Genomic DNA, 17,199 nt, shown 5'->3' with positions numbered 1-17,199 from the left:
GCAAAATACAACCTGAAAACACACAGAGGTCACAACATCTATACTATTAAAAGAGAAGGAGTTTAAATAAATCTACCTATGAAAGTCATTTTGGACCTTTTCCTTTTTTCATTTTTTGGTCTAACCATATCTATTATAACAGCATCTACGACCTTTGTAACCCAAATTTCATTTTAATAAAATAGACTATTATCTAACCAGAAATCGCCATCTCATATCCTATATAACCCACCTCTCACCAAACTCAAGAGACATATATCACCAATATCAAAAACATAAAATAAGAATCAATGATATTATTCTCAATCACGTAATTACCTTAACCAATATTCTAAATTCCTTCCTCTACAAGTTTATTTATTACGGCTAACTACACAATTTACCTAAAATCTATCAACCAAAATAACTAATTGATGCTTGCTTAGATTTTATTCCTTAAAATAAGATAACCAATTTGATTACAAAATATTCAATTATGGTTGATCGACTATAAACCCCTCCTATATTATAAATACAATCTTACTCTCAACCCTTTAACATCCATCTTTATCAAAATCAAACTCAAACTCCTCACAAGAAAAGAAAAAACGATTCAGAAAATCATGGTTAACAATATGCAGATTACCTTCTTGAACGATATCAAACCACGTTTTACATCTTATCGGGTACAAGTCAAAGTTCTGCATTCATGGAGACAATGGACTAAAATGGCTGGTGACTCACTCGAATTAGTCCTTTCTGATGCTCATGTAAGTGTGTTATTCTTTATATGTTTTTGTTATTTTCAAGATTTTTGTCTATATTCTAATCAACGTAAATTTTGAATCTATGGTATTTTTAGGGTACAAAAATTCATGCATCGTGTAAGAAGACTTACATGGATGAGTTGGCTACGAAAGTTCCTGTTGGAGAGTGGATCAACATTGATAACTTCAGTTTGACGAATGCTCCCCGTACATTTCGAACAACCAAAAATCCTTTGAAAATGAATTTCCTTCACAACACGGACATCTCGGAGTCAACTCTCCGGATTGATGATAATTTTCTGGATTTGGTTGATTTTGAAACCATACTAACTGGCAAGCATAATACGAACATCCTTATTGGTAATTCATTTTCGATATATTTAAAGTTTTGATTATATTAGCAAAGTTTGATAGATAATCATATGCATTGTGTTTTTTTTTCAGATTTAATTGGACAGGTTTTGGACTTGGGTGATCTTGATACAGTTCATTGTACTGGAGGAAAAGAAAGGAAAAAGTTGGAGTTTACACTTAGAGACATTAAGTGAGTGAATTCAACACCACCTTTGGATTTTGACCCGTTTTTAAGATATATAAGCTCTAATTAGTTGTCTTTTTTTTTGTTTGTAAATAAAGTGATCTAAGGTTGCCTTGCTGCCTTTGGGGGACATATGCTGAGAATGTTTACAATGCTTGCCAAGAAGCTGAAGATGGGTTTATTGTATGCCTTCTAAGATTCGCTAAGATTGGTCATTTTAGAGGTATCAATACTATAAAAATAATGTCCTATAAATCAGATTATATCCTATATTCACGTTTTTTTTTGTTTTGTGACAAATAACATTCAAATTGTTCAACAATGATAGGAGAAGTCCAAATCTCAAATGCTTATGATTCAAGTAAAATCTTCATCAATCCAGACATACAGGAAGCACAAGCATTTAGAAAAATGTGATTTGTCATTCCTGATCTATATTTTTCTAATATATTTATTGAAAACGTAATGTATATTACTTACAAATACGATTTTTTTCAGTGATTCTGGTGACAGTCTAGCCATCACCATATCCGATTCAGGCGATAACAAATTGGATAAAAAATTGGTCAGCCACAAGTGGATGCAATGCCAGGAGAAAAATCTTGCAGAGTTGGTTGAATCTACTGAGGTAATATTATATATAATATTATATATTTGGTATTAAGAATTAGTAATCTGATGCCTAATTTTGAATTTTCGTGAAGGTTGAACCATGCAGAGTTATTGCAACTATATGTGACATTGATACCGATTGGGGTTGGTATTTGTTTGGTTGCTTCGATTGCAACAAGAAGGTTTTTCAAGAGTCAAAAACTGTCAAGAGAGTGAACGGTAAAGATGTACTGAAATATGTGTGGTGGTGTGAGACATGCCAAAAATTGGTGTATTCTGTAAAACCACAGTGAGTTCAGAAAATAATTTAATATTTATCACTCTTGCTGTTTTTTTAACCATATTGAATGCTGAGAATTTGATTTTGATTTTGGCTTTACAGATTTAAAATTCATTTGATGGTTAAAGATGACACTGGTGAATCATCTTTTATGTTGTTGGATTCGATTGCTAAAGTGATTGTTCCTCAATCTGCTGAATACCTACTTAATGGTTCATTAGATGAAGTAAGCCAATTTCTTTATTATATTGACAATCGGCATGTTAAAGATGACATTTCTTTGTAAAATATTACTAAGTTAAATTTCGGTTCATACAGCTAGAAGAAGATGCTGATTTTCCTGATGCAATTACAACTTTGATTGGTCAAACATTTACATTTGGAGTTTACGTTGAAAAGGACAATTCATCTGCTGAAGGGGTATGCTACAAAGTTGGTAAGGTTTGGAAAGATCTAAAGTTACTAAAGATTGGTGACAACTCAGAATCTGGTTCTGCTCCTTCTAGCAGTTTTGTATCTGAGGTCAGACATGTTTATGACCCTATGTTCTTTGACTATTTGGTTGAACATGTTATACTTATATCACTATAATGATTTTGACATGTAGGCACCGCTTTTGCTACAAGACAATGAACCTAATGAAGCTGCATCTACGCCTTCCAAACGCAAGAATGAAGAAAACAAAGACACGCCTGATAAGACATCTACTTCGAAAAAGCTATGCACTAAAGTGATTAAGAAGGAGAAGAAGTGATGGAGCAAAAGAAGATGGCTTTGTTGTTTAAGTTTCAGCATATGTTCTTAGAATAAAATAAAAAGTGTTGTTTTCTGGTTTTCCATTTTATTTTTGTTCCATTTTGGATTTAAAATAATAAGAGCTTTTCATTCATGAAGTACAATTTTCAAAAAAATAAAAAAACGATGAGGCAATAACGTGATTGAAACCATAAGATTGTCTACAATGTTATGGTTTAAAAAAAAAACAAAGTGATTATTATTAAAATATTTTAGGAAGGTGTGTTACCTGTCATTAAAAATCGTGTTTGATATATAGAACTGTTTTAATAAAATTGACAAATATGTTATTTACGATTCAGTTTTCCTTAAAAAGTGGGGTTTATTTATTTTCTAAACATTTTAAGTTTTTATCTAACCTACATTAACCTTATTTTCTATCAACCTCTTTTTTCTTCAAACATTTTGTTCCAATGGAGGACGACATCAACAATACGAATGGGAGAATTCCTAAACCAAAATCATCACAAAATTTTTTGAGAAGTAGCGTTTCCCCACAGAGTTCAGAAAATAACTTTACTCCTCAACAAACTGATAAAAGATCTGGAGTATTGCCTTTGAAAAGGGTTTTCTGCAGGGTGTTGAGTGATGTTACAAATACCAATCGCGATACACCAAGTGAACCGCAATCTGGTGTTTTTAACCATACTCAATCTGTTCACACACAAACAGAATCATCGAGAGGCAAGGATTTTAGAATATATACCCATTACTTAGTTCTTAATAGTCTTTGAAGTTGGTATAATGTTGTATACTCGTGATTTTGTCTTTTGTATCAGTTAATCTGAGTAACAGGACAAGGCCATCTACTTCACAAAGACTAGAAAATGTAAACACATCAGGTAAGATCACCAAACACAAGACCACTGAACAACACAACTTTAGATATGTCATCTACCGTTTTTTTTCCTAGGTTTAACTTGGCAAGCCTATGAAGGTCGTAGCTCTATAAATGACTCAAACACTTCAAGCAAAAGAAGGTGTTTTGATATTTGTCCAACAAATCTATTGAAAGAATTCTCAAAGACGAATTCTACTCAGAAACATATTGCAACGAGATCATGCCGAAAAGGACAACAAGTTTCTATAGATGAAACCAGCATAGTGAACAATTCAGACTATCTGAGTCCATTCGAAGGTATTAATCTATATTACAATGAAAGTGAGTTATATTGGAAGTCAGCAGTACTAATACTTTGATAATAAATGTTTAGATCAAGGTTTCCAGATTTATGATATCAGTTCTGAAGAGGAAGAAACAAATTATGAAGATCATTCTGATCCGGAGACAACAGCCCAGCCCCAAGAAGATATAAGTGTCCAGACAGTGCAAGATGATCAGAGAGCTCAGGTTTTGAAAATGGCAACTATGTTTCAAAATATCTTCCAAGATAAGCCTCTGAAGAAGGGATGGACGAATATCAAACGCCAGGGTAATACTGTCGTATAAAACATTTTGACTATAACATGTTTTGTGCTTTCGTTTTTTGTGAATCACTGACCAGTGTTTCTATACTTAATAGGGAGAAAGCCAAGAGTTAAAGAAGAATCATCATCGAAAAAGACAGGTTATATACATGTTATTTTCCTACGTAGCTACAGATTAAATTTTGGAAAATCAATTTTGAATGTTATCGTGATGTCTTCCTTATTAAAATCGCAGAATACGTTGATGAAGGTGATCCAACTTTTAAATGTGAACACTGTGGCGCAATAATGTGGTATGGAGAACGCATTGAGAAAAAAAAGCAGAACAAAAAACCTAAGTTCGCTTTATGTTGTGGCCAAGGTCAGGTTCAGTTGCCATTATTGAAGCAGTCACCAGAGATTCTTAAGAAATTGCATACAGATAACGATGAGATCAGCAAATACTATAGGGAAAATATCAGGCAAATCAATATGGTTTTCTCTTTTACTTCTCTTGGTGGTAAAATTGATAGATCAGCACCACAAGGATCTGGACCAAAAATGGTTGTTCTTCAAGGAGAGAATTACCATTTAATGGGTAGTTTAAAACCACCACCTGGAGAAGATCCTAAGTTTGGCCAGCTCTATATTGTTGACACTGATAACGAAATACAGAATAGATCATCGATTATCGGGTATGTATATATTACATAAACAATTTCTTCTAACTCGCGCATTAACCATCATCTTAACTGAACTTACAATTGTTGTCACAGGAAATATAAAACAAAGCAAGAGAAGGCTAAAAAGGAGAGATTGAGGAAACAAGTTATTGAACGACTTGTGAAGATGCTTGACGAAGTGAATCCATATGTTCATCAGTTTAGGACAGCCAGGGAAAGGTTTAACACTTGTCCAGAGGAGACATTGCATATGAGGATTGTAAGTAGTCGAGAAAAAGACGGAAGGACATATGATACTCCTACTGCGTCCGAGGTTGCTGCATTGATTCCAGGAGATTTCAATTTGGACATGGATAAAAGAGATATTGTTTTAGAAGAGAAGCAAACAGGATTTCTTAAAAGAATCAGCGAAATACATCCATCTTATCTGGCACTTCAATATCCTCTCATTTTTACTTACGGAGAAGATGGATTTAGACTTGGTATTAAAAAAAGAACAACTGATGCTACAGCCCAGCATAAGAGACAGACTATCAGTATGAGACAATGGTATGCATTTCGGCTTCATGAAAGGGAGAACGAGTGTCATACTCTTTTACATTCTAAGAGGTTGTTTCAGCAATTTTTGGTGGATGGCTACACTACGATAGAGTCTAACAGGCTGCGTTATCTGCGATTGAATCAGAAGTGTTTAAGATCAGATAGCTTTGACTCTATACAACAAGCTGAGAATGAGGGGAAAATTGATATGCACGATCAGGGAAGTCGATATCTATTGCCAGCCTCATTTACTGGAGGACCAAGATACATGAAAAATATGTATTTGGATGCCATGGCGGTTTGCAAACATTTTGGGTTTCCTGATCTGTTTATAACCTTTACTTGCAATCCAAAATGGGCAGAAATAATCAGGTATTTGGAGCCTCGCAAACTCACTGCAGACGACAGACCTGAGATTATCTGCAGATTGTTCAAGTGTAAACTTGATTCCCTGATGATGGATTTAACAGATAAGCAGCTATTGGGAAAGACTGTGGCATGTGAGTTTGTCTACTTTTATTTTTTTCCAATATTGTTATAGATGTCATTTTCCAGATGCTTATTTCGTTATCTTGATATGCAACATTGTATACTTTAAATATTGATACATTTGTCTACTTCCTGATGCTTATTTTTGTACTCTTGATATGCAGCCATGTATACTATTGAATTTCAAAAGCGGGGTCTTCCTCATGCTCACATTCTGCTATTTATGGCTCCTGGGTCAAAATTTTCGACTACTGCAGACATTGATAGGATCATTTCGGCTGAAATTCCAGATAAAGAGAAAGACCCGGAGCTTTACGAAGTTGTGAAAGATATGATGATTCATGGTCCTTGTGGAGCTGTTAACATGAAGTCCCCTTGCATGGAGAATGGAAAATGCTCTAAGCTATATCCTAAAACTCACGTTGAGAAGACTACTGTCAACAAAGAAGGATTTCCTATCTACAGAAGAAGAGAACAGCCTGATCGCTTCATTGAGAAACATGGCTTCAAATGTGACAACAGATATGTCATTCCTTATAACAGAGATCTGTCGCTTCGTTATCGAGCTCACATCAATGTCGAATGGTGTAATCAGACTGGTTCAATCAAATACTTATTTAAGTATATTAATAAAGGACAAGATCGTTGTACTGTAGTCGTGGAAAATCCTTCAACTGCGACTAGCGGTACTGATGGAGCAGTAACAGAAGAGAAAAAAAATGAAATTAAGGATTTCTTCAACTGCAGGTACATGAATATTAGTTTCGTATATCTATGGAACAAACTATGACATTTCTAAACTTTGACTACGTTGAGTAGTTATGGCTAACTAAATGTTTTTGACACGCATATGCAGATATGTATCTGCTTCGGAAGGTGCATGGAGAACATTTAAGTTTAATATACACCATCGATCCATGCCAGTTGAGAGGATACAATTTCATTTACCGGGAAAGCAGATTGTCATTTTCAAAGATGATGACACCTATGATGAAGTTACCAGTCGCGTGCTTATCGAGAATACAATGTTCATGGGATGGTTTGAACTAAACAAAATCAGTGAGGTTGCAAGGAAGATGACTCTAGCTGAAATTCCAACAAAGTTTATTTGGAATAAAAAACAGCGGAAGTTTACTGATAGAAAGAGAGGATACAGTATTGGCAGAATCAACTACGCACCACGGAAAATAGAACAGGCCTACTACCTTAGAGTCTTGCTGAACATTGTAAGGGGTCCTACATCTTTTGAGGAAATCAAAACATTTAACAATGTTCAGTATCCAGATTACAAAGAGACGTGCTTTGCTCGGGGTTTGTTGGAAGATGATCAAGAATATATTGACGATATTGTGAGGACAAGTTTTACAGGTTCAGCATCATATATGCGCCAGTGTTTTGTGATCATGCTCATGTCAAATAGTCTATCGAAGCCAGAAGTTGTTTGGGAAAACACTTGGGAATTTCTATCTGATGACATTTTGTATCGTCGTAGGAAGCTATTAAACAGACCAGGTATGATTAACTTTTCAATCGTTAGCATAATACACTCCTATTATTCCTGAGTAACTTTAAAAGTTTGAATATGGTTATTTTTGTTATGTAGATCTATGTTCGACTGACGAGGAGATAAAACAGCTTACTCTTCACGAGATTGAGAAGATTTTGAAGAGGAATGGTACTTCTCTGGAAGCCTGGGAGAAAATGCCAAAGCCAATATCTGATCTAACTCATAAGGAGAATGTCTTGATTATGGATGAGCTTGCTTATGACAGAGAGCAGTTAAAAGCTGATCATGATCAGAACTTTGTTAAAATGACAGACGAACAAAGAAAGATTTATGATGAGGTTCTTAGTGCTGTCATAGAGAAGAAAGGAGGCGTTTTTTTTGTGTATGGCTTTGGTGGAACTGGAAAAACTTTCTTGTGGAGATTGTTGTCTGCTGCTATTAGATACAGAGGAGAAATTTGTTTGAATGTTGCATCAAGTGGGATAGCTTCACTACTTCTACCAGGAGGAAGGACAGCACATTCTAGATTTGGAATACCAATCAACCCAGATGATTTTTCAACTTGCACACTAATTAAAGGATCTGATCAAGCAAATTTGATTAAAGAATCTTCTTTGATCATCTGGGACGAGGCACCAATGATGAGCAAGCATTGTTTCGAATCATTGGATAGAAGCTTGACTGACATTATTGGGAACAAGGACAATTTACCTTTTGCTGGAAAAGTAGTTGTCCTAGGAGGGGATTTTAGACAAGTGTTGCCTGTCATTCATGGAGCAGGAAGAGCTGAAATTGTTTTGGCTTCTTTAAATTCCTCTTATCTTTGGAAGCATGTAAAAGTGTTGAGGCTAACAAAGAACATGAGGCTAATGTCCAACAATTTGTCTCCTGAAGAAGCAAAAGATTTACATGAGTTTTCTCAGTGGATATTAGATGTTGGAGATGGAAACATTGGGCAAGGTAACGATGGAGAGGCTTTAATCGATATTCCAGAGGAGTTTCTTATTCTTGATGCAAATGATCCAATTGAGTCTATAAGCAAAGCTGTTTATGGGGATTCAATATCTTTGCAGCAGAATAAAGAGCCTAAGTTTTTTCAAGAAAGAGCTATACTTTGTCCTACTAATGAAGATGTAGACAAGATTAATCAGCACATGTTGGATAGCCTTGATGGTTTGTTATTTTTCTCATAATTTATAATCTATTGTTCTTATATATTTGATCGCAGTTGATTGATTAATTTGTCTGTTTTTTTTTTTAACAGGTGAGGAAAGAATCTACGCAAGTTCTGATTCGATTGATGCTTCTGATAAATTTGGGAAAAGTGACCAAGCTCTCACTCCAGATTTTTTAAACACCATCAAAGTATCAGGTTTGCCAAATCACAGTCTTCGTTTGAAAATCGGTTGTCCTATAATGTTGCTAAGAAACATAGATCCTACTGGCGGATTAATGAATGGGACTCGACTTCAGATTACAGAGATGTATGATTTTGTGATTAAGGCGAAAGTGATTACAGGAGATAAGGTTGGGCGAATTGTTCTTATTCCTAGGCTTGCTATTACCCCTACTGACAAAAAGTTGCCTTTCAAGATGAAAAGGAGGCAACTACCTATTGCTGTGGCTTTTGCCATTACAATTAATAAGAGTCAGGGGCAATCACTATCAGAAGTTGGCATTTATCTACCAAGGCCTGTGTTTTCTCATGGTCAATTGTACGTGGCTATCTCAAGAGTGACATCTAAGAAGGGGCTAAAGATTTTGATTGTGGACGATGAGGGAAAGCCTCAGAAACAAACAATGAACGTTGTTTTCAAAGAGATTTTCCAGAATCTCTGATTTTATCTTTACTTTGTTGTTTTCTTTTGTTGAACTATCTATTTGGGTTGCATACAGTATTTAATTTTGGAAAACAATATTTATAATGCTTTGCAAGTTTTATTATTTTCAATAAAAGCATTCATTCATTTCAAGAAATCAAGCAAGCTCCGGTTTGATACCTAACTACCGATAAAATTCCATTCCTATTGTTCAATACTATCAAGTAATTAGAACAACTTACAGTTAATAATAGGAGTGTATACGCGTTCTGATCTTCTCCAAATAGATGTTGATGTCAGTTTACTATACGATGATTATGTTTTTTAAATCCTACAATCAAAACTAAGAACCATAAGCATAACAACATAGAGGATGTTTCATCAAAAGTTAGCAACTTGACCCAACTACTAAAAGAATATATTATAAAAAGTTCGACTTATCTCCTTATTATTGACTTTGAATCATCATGGTCTATATTATAAATGCCTTTCCAGCTCTTTAAAACGAGTTTGAATCTTGATTGTAAATACCTGAAACAAATTTGAAATTAGAATCTCAAAGTGTTGATGTAATTCTGTTTTCTGAAACAGTTGTTATATTCTTAACAAAAAAAATATTTGAAATATTCACTTACACTGACTTTTGACATTGGTGATTCATCTGCTCTGACTTTTTAGTTTGGTGATTCATCTGCTCTTTTAGAATATATCCTTCGCATCCAATTGTTTGTCAAAACATGAAAAAATTGGAAATTATAATTTTGAAGTGTAGATGTCATTCTATTTACAAAACAAACGAAGAAAAACAAGTATATGTTTACCTTCTCACATTTGATAATGTTCACCTAAATAAAGACTTGATCCATATTTGCCATGCATATAAAAATAAGAACCTATAAGATGACCGGGAAAAAATATCAATTAATATACATCAATTGATGTATATGAATCTTACATATTTGATTTTCTTCGTTATAGATATCTAATAACTTGTGCTGAAGAGGATAATTAGAAACCAAAATATATTAACTAAACAGAAATAATTATTTATTGCAGCAAATATAGATTCGTGTAATAAGAACCAACAATGATTTTTTATACAACGATAAAAAAAAATTTATCATTCAAACAGCGAACGCTTACATGTTTGTCGGGTATTGTTTCAGTATTACAATCTGACCGATTTGTACTCGGAAGTCATCGGAAATCACATGGACCCAACACCTGAAATTATTTTTGAAAGTTAGATCTCCGTGTATACAAAATCAGATATGGAAGAGTTTGACTCTGTTCGATCTGTAGGAAGAAGAGATAATACCAGATCAAATCCGAGAGGAACGAGTGGACGGGAATCGCCATCTCCGAATTTTTTTTTTTAGAGTTTCAATCTGTCAAAACAAGAGACGAGCTTAATCCTTTCTTGTCGGCAGGTACAAATTTTTTGATGGGCTTGGGCCCTTAACTTAACAAATCGATTTTTACTACTAAACCCATTTAAGTTAAAAACAATTTTAATCCCATTTAACTTCAGACCCACTTTCAATTACTTCTTTAAAAAAATACAATATTTTGAACACCAATTAATACATAAATACATGTAAACAGAATTGTAAAAAATAATAAATGTAAACAGATCATTTATTTTATATTATAGATTTCTACTAATAAAACAATTGTCTCAAAAAGATTAATATTATTGTGAGGTATTTTTACCATGTTCGTTTTATTATATCCTACCCTCACTTATATACGAGTAAATAGATCCATCGGTTCGACTACAAGTCTGACTCGGATATGAAAATTCAATGAAAATATTGTACAAGACTGAGCAGATGAAAATAATAATAATATAACAGCTTTTAAATATTATAGATATATAATAGTAAGTTTAAATTTAAATAATATTTAGCTTTACGGTCAACCAAAAAATACCCGCGCTTTTTAAGCGCGGGTCAGAATCTAGTAAATTCATTAAAAAAAGACCAGAATGTAAACAAAACAAACTTGTTTGGACTTCGGACATTAGATACATTGAGCATGTGATCAATTATTGCGAAAGATCAGTTGTGTCTGCCAGCAATGTAGCTAGCCAAAGCCACCAGAGGCGCCGCCTTATTCGGATCAAACCCTAGAAGCTGTTCCTCTGCTTCTCTGCTCAACGTCTCCGCAAGTTCCCTGGATTTCTCCAAACCAATCAACCTCGGATACGTTAGTTTTCCAGCCATAACGTCTTTCCCGGCGCTCTTACCCAATTCCTCAGTAGATTTTGTTACGTCAAGAATATCATCAACCACTTGAAACAGTAACCCAATACATCTCGCGTACTTTCTAAGCCTCTTAATCTCTTCATCCGTCCCACTTCCCATTATAACCCCTAAAACTGCCGATGCCTCCAACAGTGCAGCCGTTTTGTGAAGGTGGATGAACTCTAGACGCTCCAAGCCAGCATCCTCTGGATTTAACCCTTGGCTGCGTAGGTCAACCATTTGCCCAGCTACAAGCCCTTTCATCCCTATGGCCTTTGCCAGCTCAGTTACTGCTCGAACCGTCCTCTCCAGAGCGACCAAACCACTTGACACGACCGTCATGTTCTCAAAAGCCAAAGCAAGGAGTGCATCACCCGCCAGAACTGCCATGTCTTCTCCAAATACCTTGTTTGAGCATAAAATGGTTCAATACTAGTTAGCAAACATTAGCATCAAGGAAGGATATATGCATTGAAAGTTGCAACGGATATTAACTAGTATATAGATCAATCAATTTATCATCAATTGGTTTTAGTTTGGAAGTTCATCTAACTTAACACGATACACTAGTGAACTAGTGAGCTTTTCTTCGAGCCTTTCATATGATTTACTACGCACCTTGTGGTTGGTTGGCTTGCCTCTGCGGAGATCAGCATTGTCCATGCAGGGAAGGTCGTCATGAATAAGAGAGCTCGTGTGTATCATCTCCACCGCGCAAGCTGCTGACATGGCACTAGCCTCGTCGCCACCCACAAGCTCGCAGGCAGCAATACAGAGCAGAGGCCTCACGCGTTTTCCACCAGCTAGCAATGAGTACCGCACCGCCTCTTGAATCGTAAGGGGTTTCAGAAGCGGTACGCAAACGTCTAGAGCAGCGTTCACAGATTCGGCTTTACGGGTCATATATGACTTGAAGTCAAAGGTGGAGGAGTTGTGATCATTTCCTTTACCGTGTGGTGTAATCATGTCTCCACCTCGTGACGTGAGAGCAGATGAGATAGACAAAACGTTGCGTTTTTGAAGACTCTTGACGGAGGGTATGGAGTTGTATCTTCTTCCTTTGAATTGTATGAAGAGGGATGATGAGCTGAGATGAACAGTCGCCATTGCTGATCCACTTTCTCTAATACAATTTTATAATTGGGTTTGCCCATTAAGAGCATGTGAAAATTTTAATAGGTTTCTTGGAACTGGAAGCAATGAAGGTCAACGTCTTTCTTGTTATTTTAAATTGTATAAACAAGATAATATGAATATTCAACAAATCGTTGGATGAAAAGTCACGATCTATGTTCATATATATATAAGGTAAGTTGTAATAATAATTTGAATAACTAAATTCATCGACCAGTGTTTAGTTATTACAGGAAATTCTAAAAACAAAAATTGACTTTTGAGATACAGAGTTTGTGAAGTCTGATCATAGAGCATCATGAGGTATTTTCCCAATCCTTAGTCAAGACATTGTGAAGGAGCATGTAAGAAAAATATGTGAAGATATGATCTTAGATTATTAAGAGTGTCTTAACTTCTGGGCTAGCTGATTAGAGTAAGTAAACACACAGATCAAATTTGATTTGTTCTAGCTAGAAGAATACGTTCAGGGGCATTGTAGGCACGAAACCAAGCTAAGCTCTTGGTCTGCGAGAGAAACACAATGTAATAAGATAACGTCCAAAAAGATGGAAACTGAAGCATAAACACAATGTAATAAGAGCGAGCGAAGGTGCTAGAATTGGCAAACTGACATCTCCTCGTGTCTCAACTTTTGAGAAACAAAACCAAACCTATCTTTGAAACAACCATATCAGTTATAGATGTACAGCACATGTTTCGGATGATTGCGTGAGTTCTAAGTTTCCTACTTGAGCTTAGGAATTCGGAAGAGAGAACGCCAGAGAAGATGTATCTGCAGAGAAAGCCATGTCGTTTAAACTCCCACATTAGTTAGTTAGTCACGTGACTTTACTGAGGACGAAATGGCGGGAAACGTTTAAGGCTCTATCAACGCGAAACCTTCCAGCTGCTTTAGAAGGTTTCAACAAGGCATGGCATCTATTTTGCTTTCTTTCCTTTCTACGGAATGTGTCTTATTCTTTTGAATTTTTTATAGACAATTTTTCATGTCCAAATTACACTACAAAAAACTTATCACTTGAGAGACACTTTCTTTTGTCAAAATACTCTTATAACATCTTAACAGAATTATAAATTAGTTGTGGACATGAACATCTTAACAGAATTATAAATTAGTTGTGGACATGAACATCTTAACAGAATTATAAATTAGTTGTGGACATGAACATCTTAACAGAATTATAAATTAGTTGTGGACATGAACATCTTAACAGAATTATAAATTAGTTGTGGACATGAACATCTTAACAGAATTATAAATTAGTTGTGGACATGAACATCTTAACAGAATTATAAATTAGTTGTGGACATGAACATCTTAACATAATTATAAACTAGTTGTGGACATGAACAATATTCCTTCAATTCCATTCATCAGGTCGGAATCTAAATTCAACTCTAATCAAAATTACATCCATCCACATCATGACAAAGCGCAAATTCCTTAGATCAGAATTCTATGACATGCAAGATCTATTACTCTCCGACAAAAGGTAAACGCTTTTTCGATTTTTCTCTCCGCTCATACTCACAATATCATCTCTTTCTCATTTTGATTGAAGTTTAATTGCAGATAATTTATCAATTGAGCTGACGAAGTCAAGTGTTTGTATTGGAGATAATAGAGTCATTGTCCACGTTTTATGGTATAGTTTTAGTAACATGAGTCCATGTCCACGTATTGTTGTATAGTTTTATGGAATCAAAACAGAGAGTTTGTCCACGTTATCTATTATAAACACATTAACATCACTCATCCACACATCACCCATCCACAAATCACCCAACCACGCATCACTCGTTCCACAAATCACCCATCCACAAGTGTTCATTCCATTAAGGGCAAAATTGTCCATAATCTGTTGCTGGCCCACAACAAAGTGTGTCACATGTAAGAAGTGTCTCTAGGTGTAATAGAAAGTCAAAAAGTGTCTCTTAGCGTAATCAACTCTATTCTTTTCCTAGTTTTCTTTTCCTGAAATGATACTTGCTTAGTTGCTTATTATATTTCAACATTAAAAATGTCTATAAAATATTTTTTTGTCTTGGTGTTAAGAAAATGATATTTATTTGTCAAATTATATTAGAAGTTTTTCTTTTAGATTTTCTGAGCCCCCCAAAAAAGAAGAAATTTGTTTATATGCCAAAGTTTTTAGAGTAAACTATAGACGAGATTTTATCCAAAAAAAAAACCTATTAATGATTTGATTAATGCTTCCAATAGTGAAACAATATCAGCTTAATTAATACTCTCTTTGTTGCTAAATAATCAATGTTCTAGCATTTTTTACTTGGTTCTAAAAGATCAATGTTTTAGATTTTTATGTATTTTTAATAATGAATCGTAAATTATAGACAAGATTTTATCCCAAAAAAAAAAACTATGAATGATTTGATTAACCTGGGATGCTTCCAATAGTGCAACAATATCAACTTAATTAATATTCTCTCTGTTGCTAAATAATCAATGTTCTAGCACTTTTTACTTGGTTCTAAAAAATCAATGTTTTAGATTTTTATGTATTTTTAATAATGAGTTGTAAACTTAAAAAAATGTTAATTGACAATTTTGGATTTATTGACTTACTATTAGTTTAAATTTATGGGAAATTGTTATAACTTTAAAAGTTAATGCATTGATAGTTAATAAATTTATTTTAATATTTGTGAAAAATCTAAAACATGCATTATTTAGAAACAGAAAGAGTATAAATGAAAAATAATTTATGCAGTCATTAGGAGAGACTACAAGGGAACAAAACGAGAGTGTAGATTACGATAATAATGCTTTGACGTGGTTTGACGATATGATATATGCTTGTAAATCTATACAGAACGACTTTACCATCAACTCAAAATTCGTGTTGTGTTGGAATACACAACTTTTTGGGATTTGAATAATAATTCGTAGGCCTGGGCATTTCGGATATCGGTTCGGTTCTGTTCGGGTATTTCGGGTTTCGGGTAGTTCGGATATGGACTACATGATCCATTTAGTACTTGACCTATTTTCGGTTCGGTTCGGTTCGGTTCGGTTCGGATAGTTTCGGGTTCGGTTCGGTTCGGATAGTAAATGTAGGAACCGGAAAATATCCGGAAAAAGTTCGGTTCTCATTTGGATCCGGTTCGGGTTCGGATAGTTCGGGTAGTTCGGATAATTTGGATAAAATATCGGTTATTTAGGGTAAAATATCAAATAATTATGATGATTTAGATAAAAAATTTGGATATTTCGGATTACTTTGGATATTTCGGATAAAACTATTCGGATAGTTTCGGATACTTTCGGGTAATTTGGATACTTTATAATAATTTAGTTATCCTTAACTATTTTCAGATACTTTTAATAGAATTTTAAATTAAAAATATATATTTAGTGATGTTATATGTATATATAATTAATATTTTTATATATTCGGATACCCGTTCGGTTCTCGGTTCGGTTCGGTTATTTCGGATATAAAAATATAGGAACCGTTCGGGTATTTGAGGGTATTAGTCCGGTTCCGGTTTCGGGTATTTCGATTCGGTTCCGGTTCGGTTCTTCGGTTCCGGTTATTTTGCCCAGGCCTAATAATTCGTATTATAATTTCATAAGTTACGTACATTGTATATATTGAATCAAAATTTGATTCAACGATTACTTTTGAAGTCTGTTGATGCCGTTGGTGACTGTTCGAATATAAATATATAATCAAACCAGATGTTGTTGTTGATGATCACTATAACCTGTTGGCATCATTGCTGACGAATGGAAAACGAATATGAATTTGGCCTCTAATAACTACGAACGGAAAAAGTTCATGAAAACTGATGAAAAAATTATCATCAAAATACAAAAGGTTATTGTAGAATTATAGTTCAACAAGTCTTGGGGAATAATTGGAGAACATTAAAGAAGACGCAAGCAGAGGTGGAAGCATGTGAACCAATCGATAATTGATGCGATGAAAATGGGGTGGGTCGGTCCACCACTCGTGCTAATGCTTCTATAATGCTTCGAATCTCATTTATTCGGTCAAATCATTTCTTCTCCGACGTCCAACACCCACATGTGACACGTACCTTATCATAGCATATCGTCAAACGACCCCGAAATTAAAGCTAAAACTTTAAAGCTACATAGAAATAGAACATCCTACGTATCCCCTATGTATTAATTGAGAAGCATTTGAAAAATTAGAACTTTAATTTTGTATTAATTAAAAAAAAAATCTCAAATCCTAGGTGACACTCTAAATGACTTCTAAATTCCATTTCAAAGAATTCTAGAGCATCTAATATAAAGTATAGTTTAATCTAATGGTGTCACATTATTCCATAATTATATAACACTAAAGAACATTATATTAACCTAAAATATAGGAAGTGTGTATTCTTTCCTTAAATAAAAGCTACG

General features: G+C 34.5%; 2 protein-coding genes and 1 long non-coding RNA gene across 4 annotated transcripts; 1 reads left to right on the top strand and 2 right to left on the bottom strand.

Moving 5' to 3' along the window:
- Positions 1-376: 376 nt before the first annotated feature.
- On the bottom strand, positions 377-10,820 carry LOC106293606. Of its 2 annotated transcripts, none has more exons than XR_001260557.1 (7): positions 10,736-10,820; positions 10,561-10,641; positions 10,239-10,273; positions 10,053-10,128; positions 9,660-9,948; positions 878-1,076; positions 377-680 (listed from the first exon to the last, which is right to left on the bottom strand). It is a non-coding gene; the product is annotated as an uncharacterized LOC106293606 (long non-coding RNA). The 2 variants fall into 2 exon arrangements; XR_001260556.1 differs by having other exon boundaries at positions 378-680; positions 10,239-10,310.
- Positions 4,688-9,436, top strand: LOC106293605. The gene is made up of 6 exons (XM_013729281.1): positions 4,688-5,073; positions 5,155-6,101; positions 6,255-6,837; positions 6,947-7,602; positions 7,694-8,770; positions 8,862-9,436. Exons 1-6 carry the CDS (start codon positions 4,688-4,690, stop codon positions 9,434-9,436), a joined length of 4,224 nt encoding a protein of 1,407 aa, XP_013584735.1.
- Positions 10,821-11,386: 566 nt separating the features above from the next.
- On the bottom strand, positions 11,387-12,770 carry LOC106293690 (geranylgeranyl pyrophosphate synthase 9, chloroplastic-like). The gene is made up of 2 exons (XM_013729353.1): positions 12,282-12,770; positions 11,387-12,068 (listed from the first exon to the last, which is right to left on the bottom strand). Exons 1-2 carry the CDS (start codon positions 12,768-12,770, stop codon positions 11,478-11,480), a joined length of 1,080 nt encoding a protein of 359 aa, XP_013584807.1. The 3' UTR covers positions 11,387-11,477.
- Between the last annotated feature and the right edge of the window lie 4,429 nt (positions 12,771-17,199).

The sequence above is a fragment of the Brassica oleracea genome, chromosome C5 (genome assembly GCF_000695525.1).
Source record: "Brassica oleracea var. oleracea cultivar TO1000 chromosome C5, BOL, whole genome shotgun sequence".
NCBI lineage: Eukaryota > Viridiplantae > Streptophyta > Magnoliopsida > Brassicales > Brassicaceae > Brassica > Brassica oleracea.
This window is presented reverse-complemented; position numbering and strand designations above follow the sequence as displayed.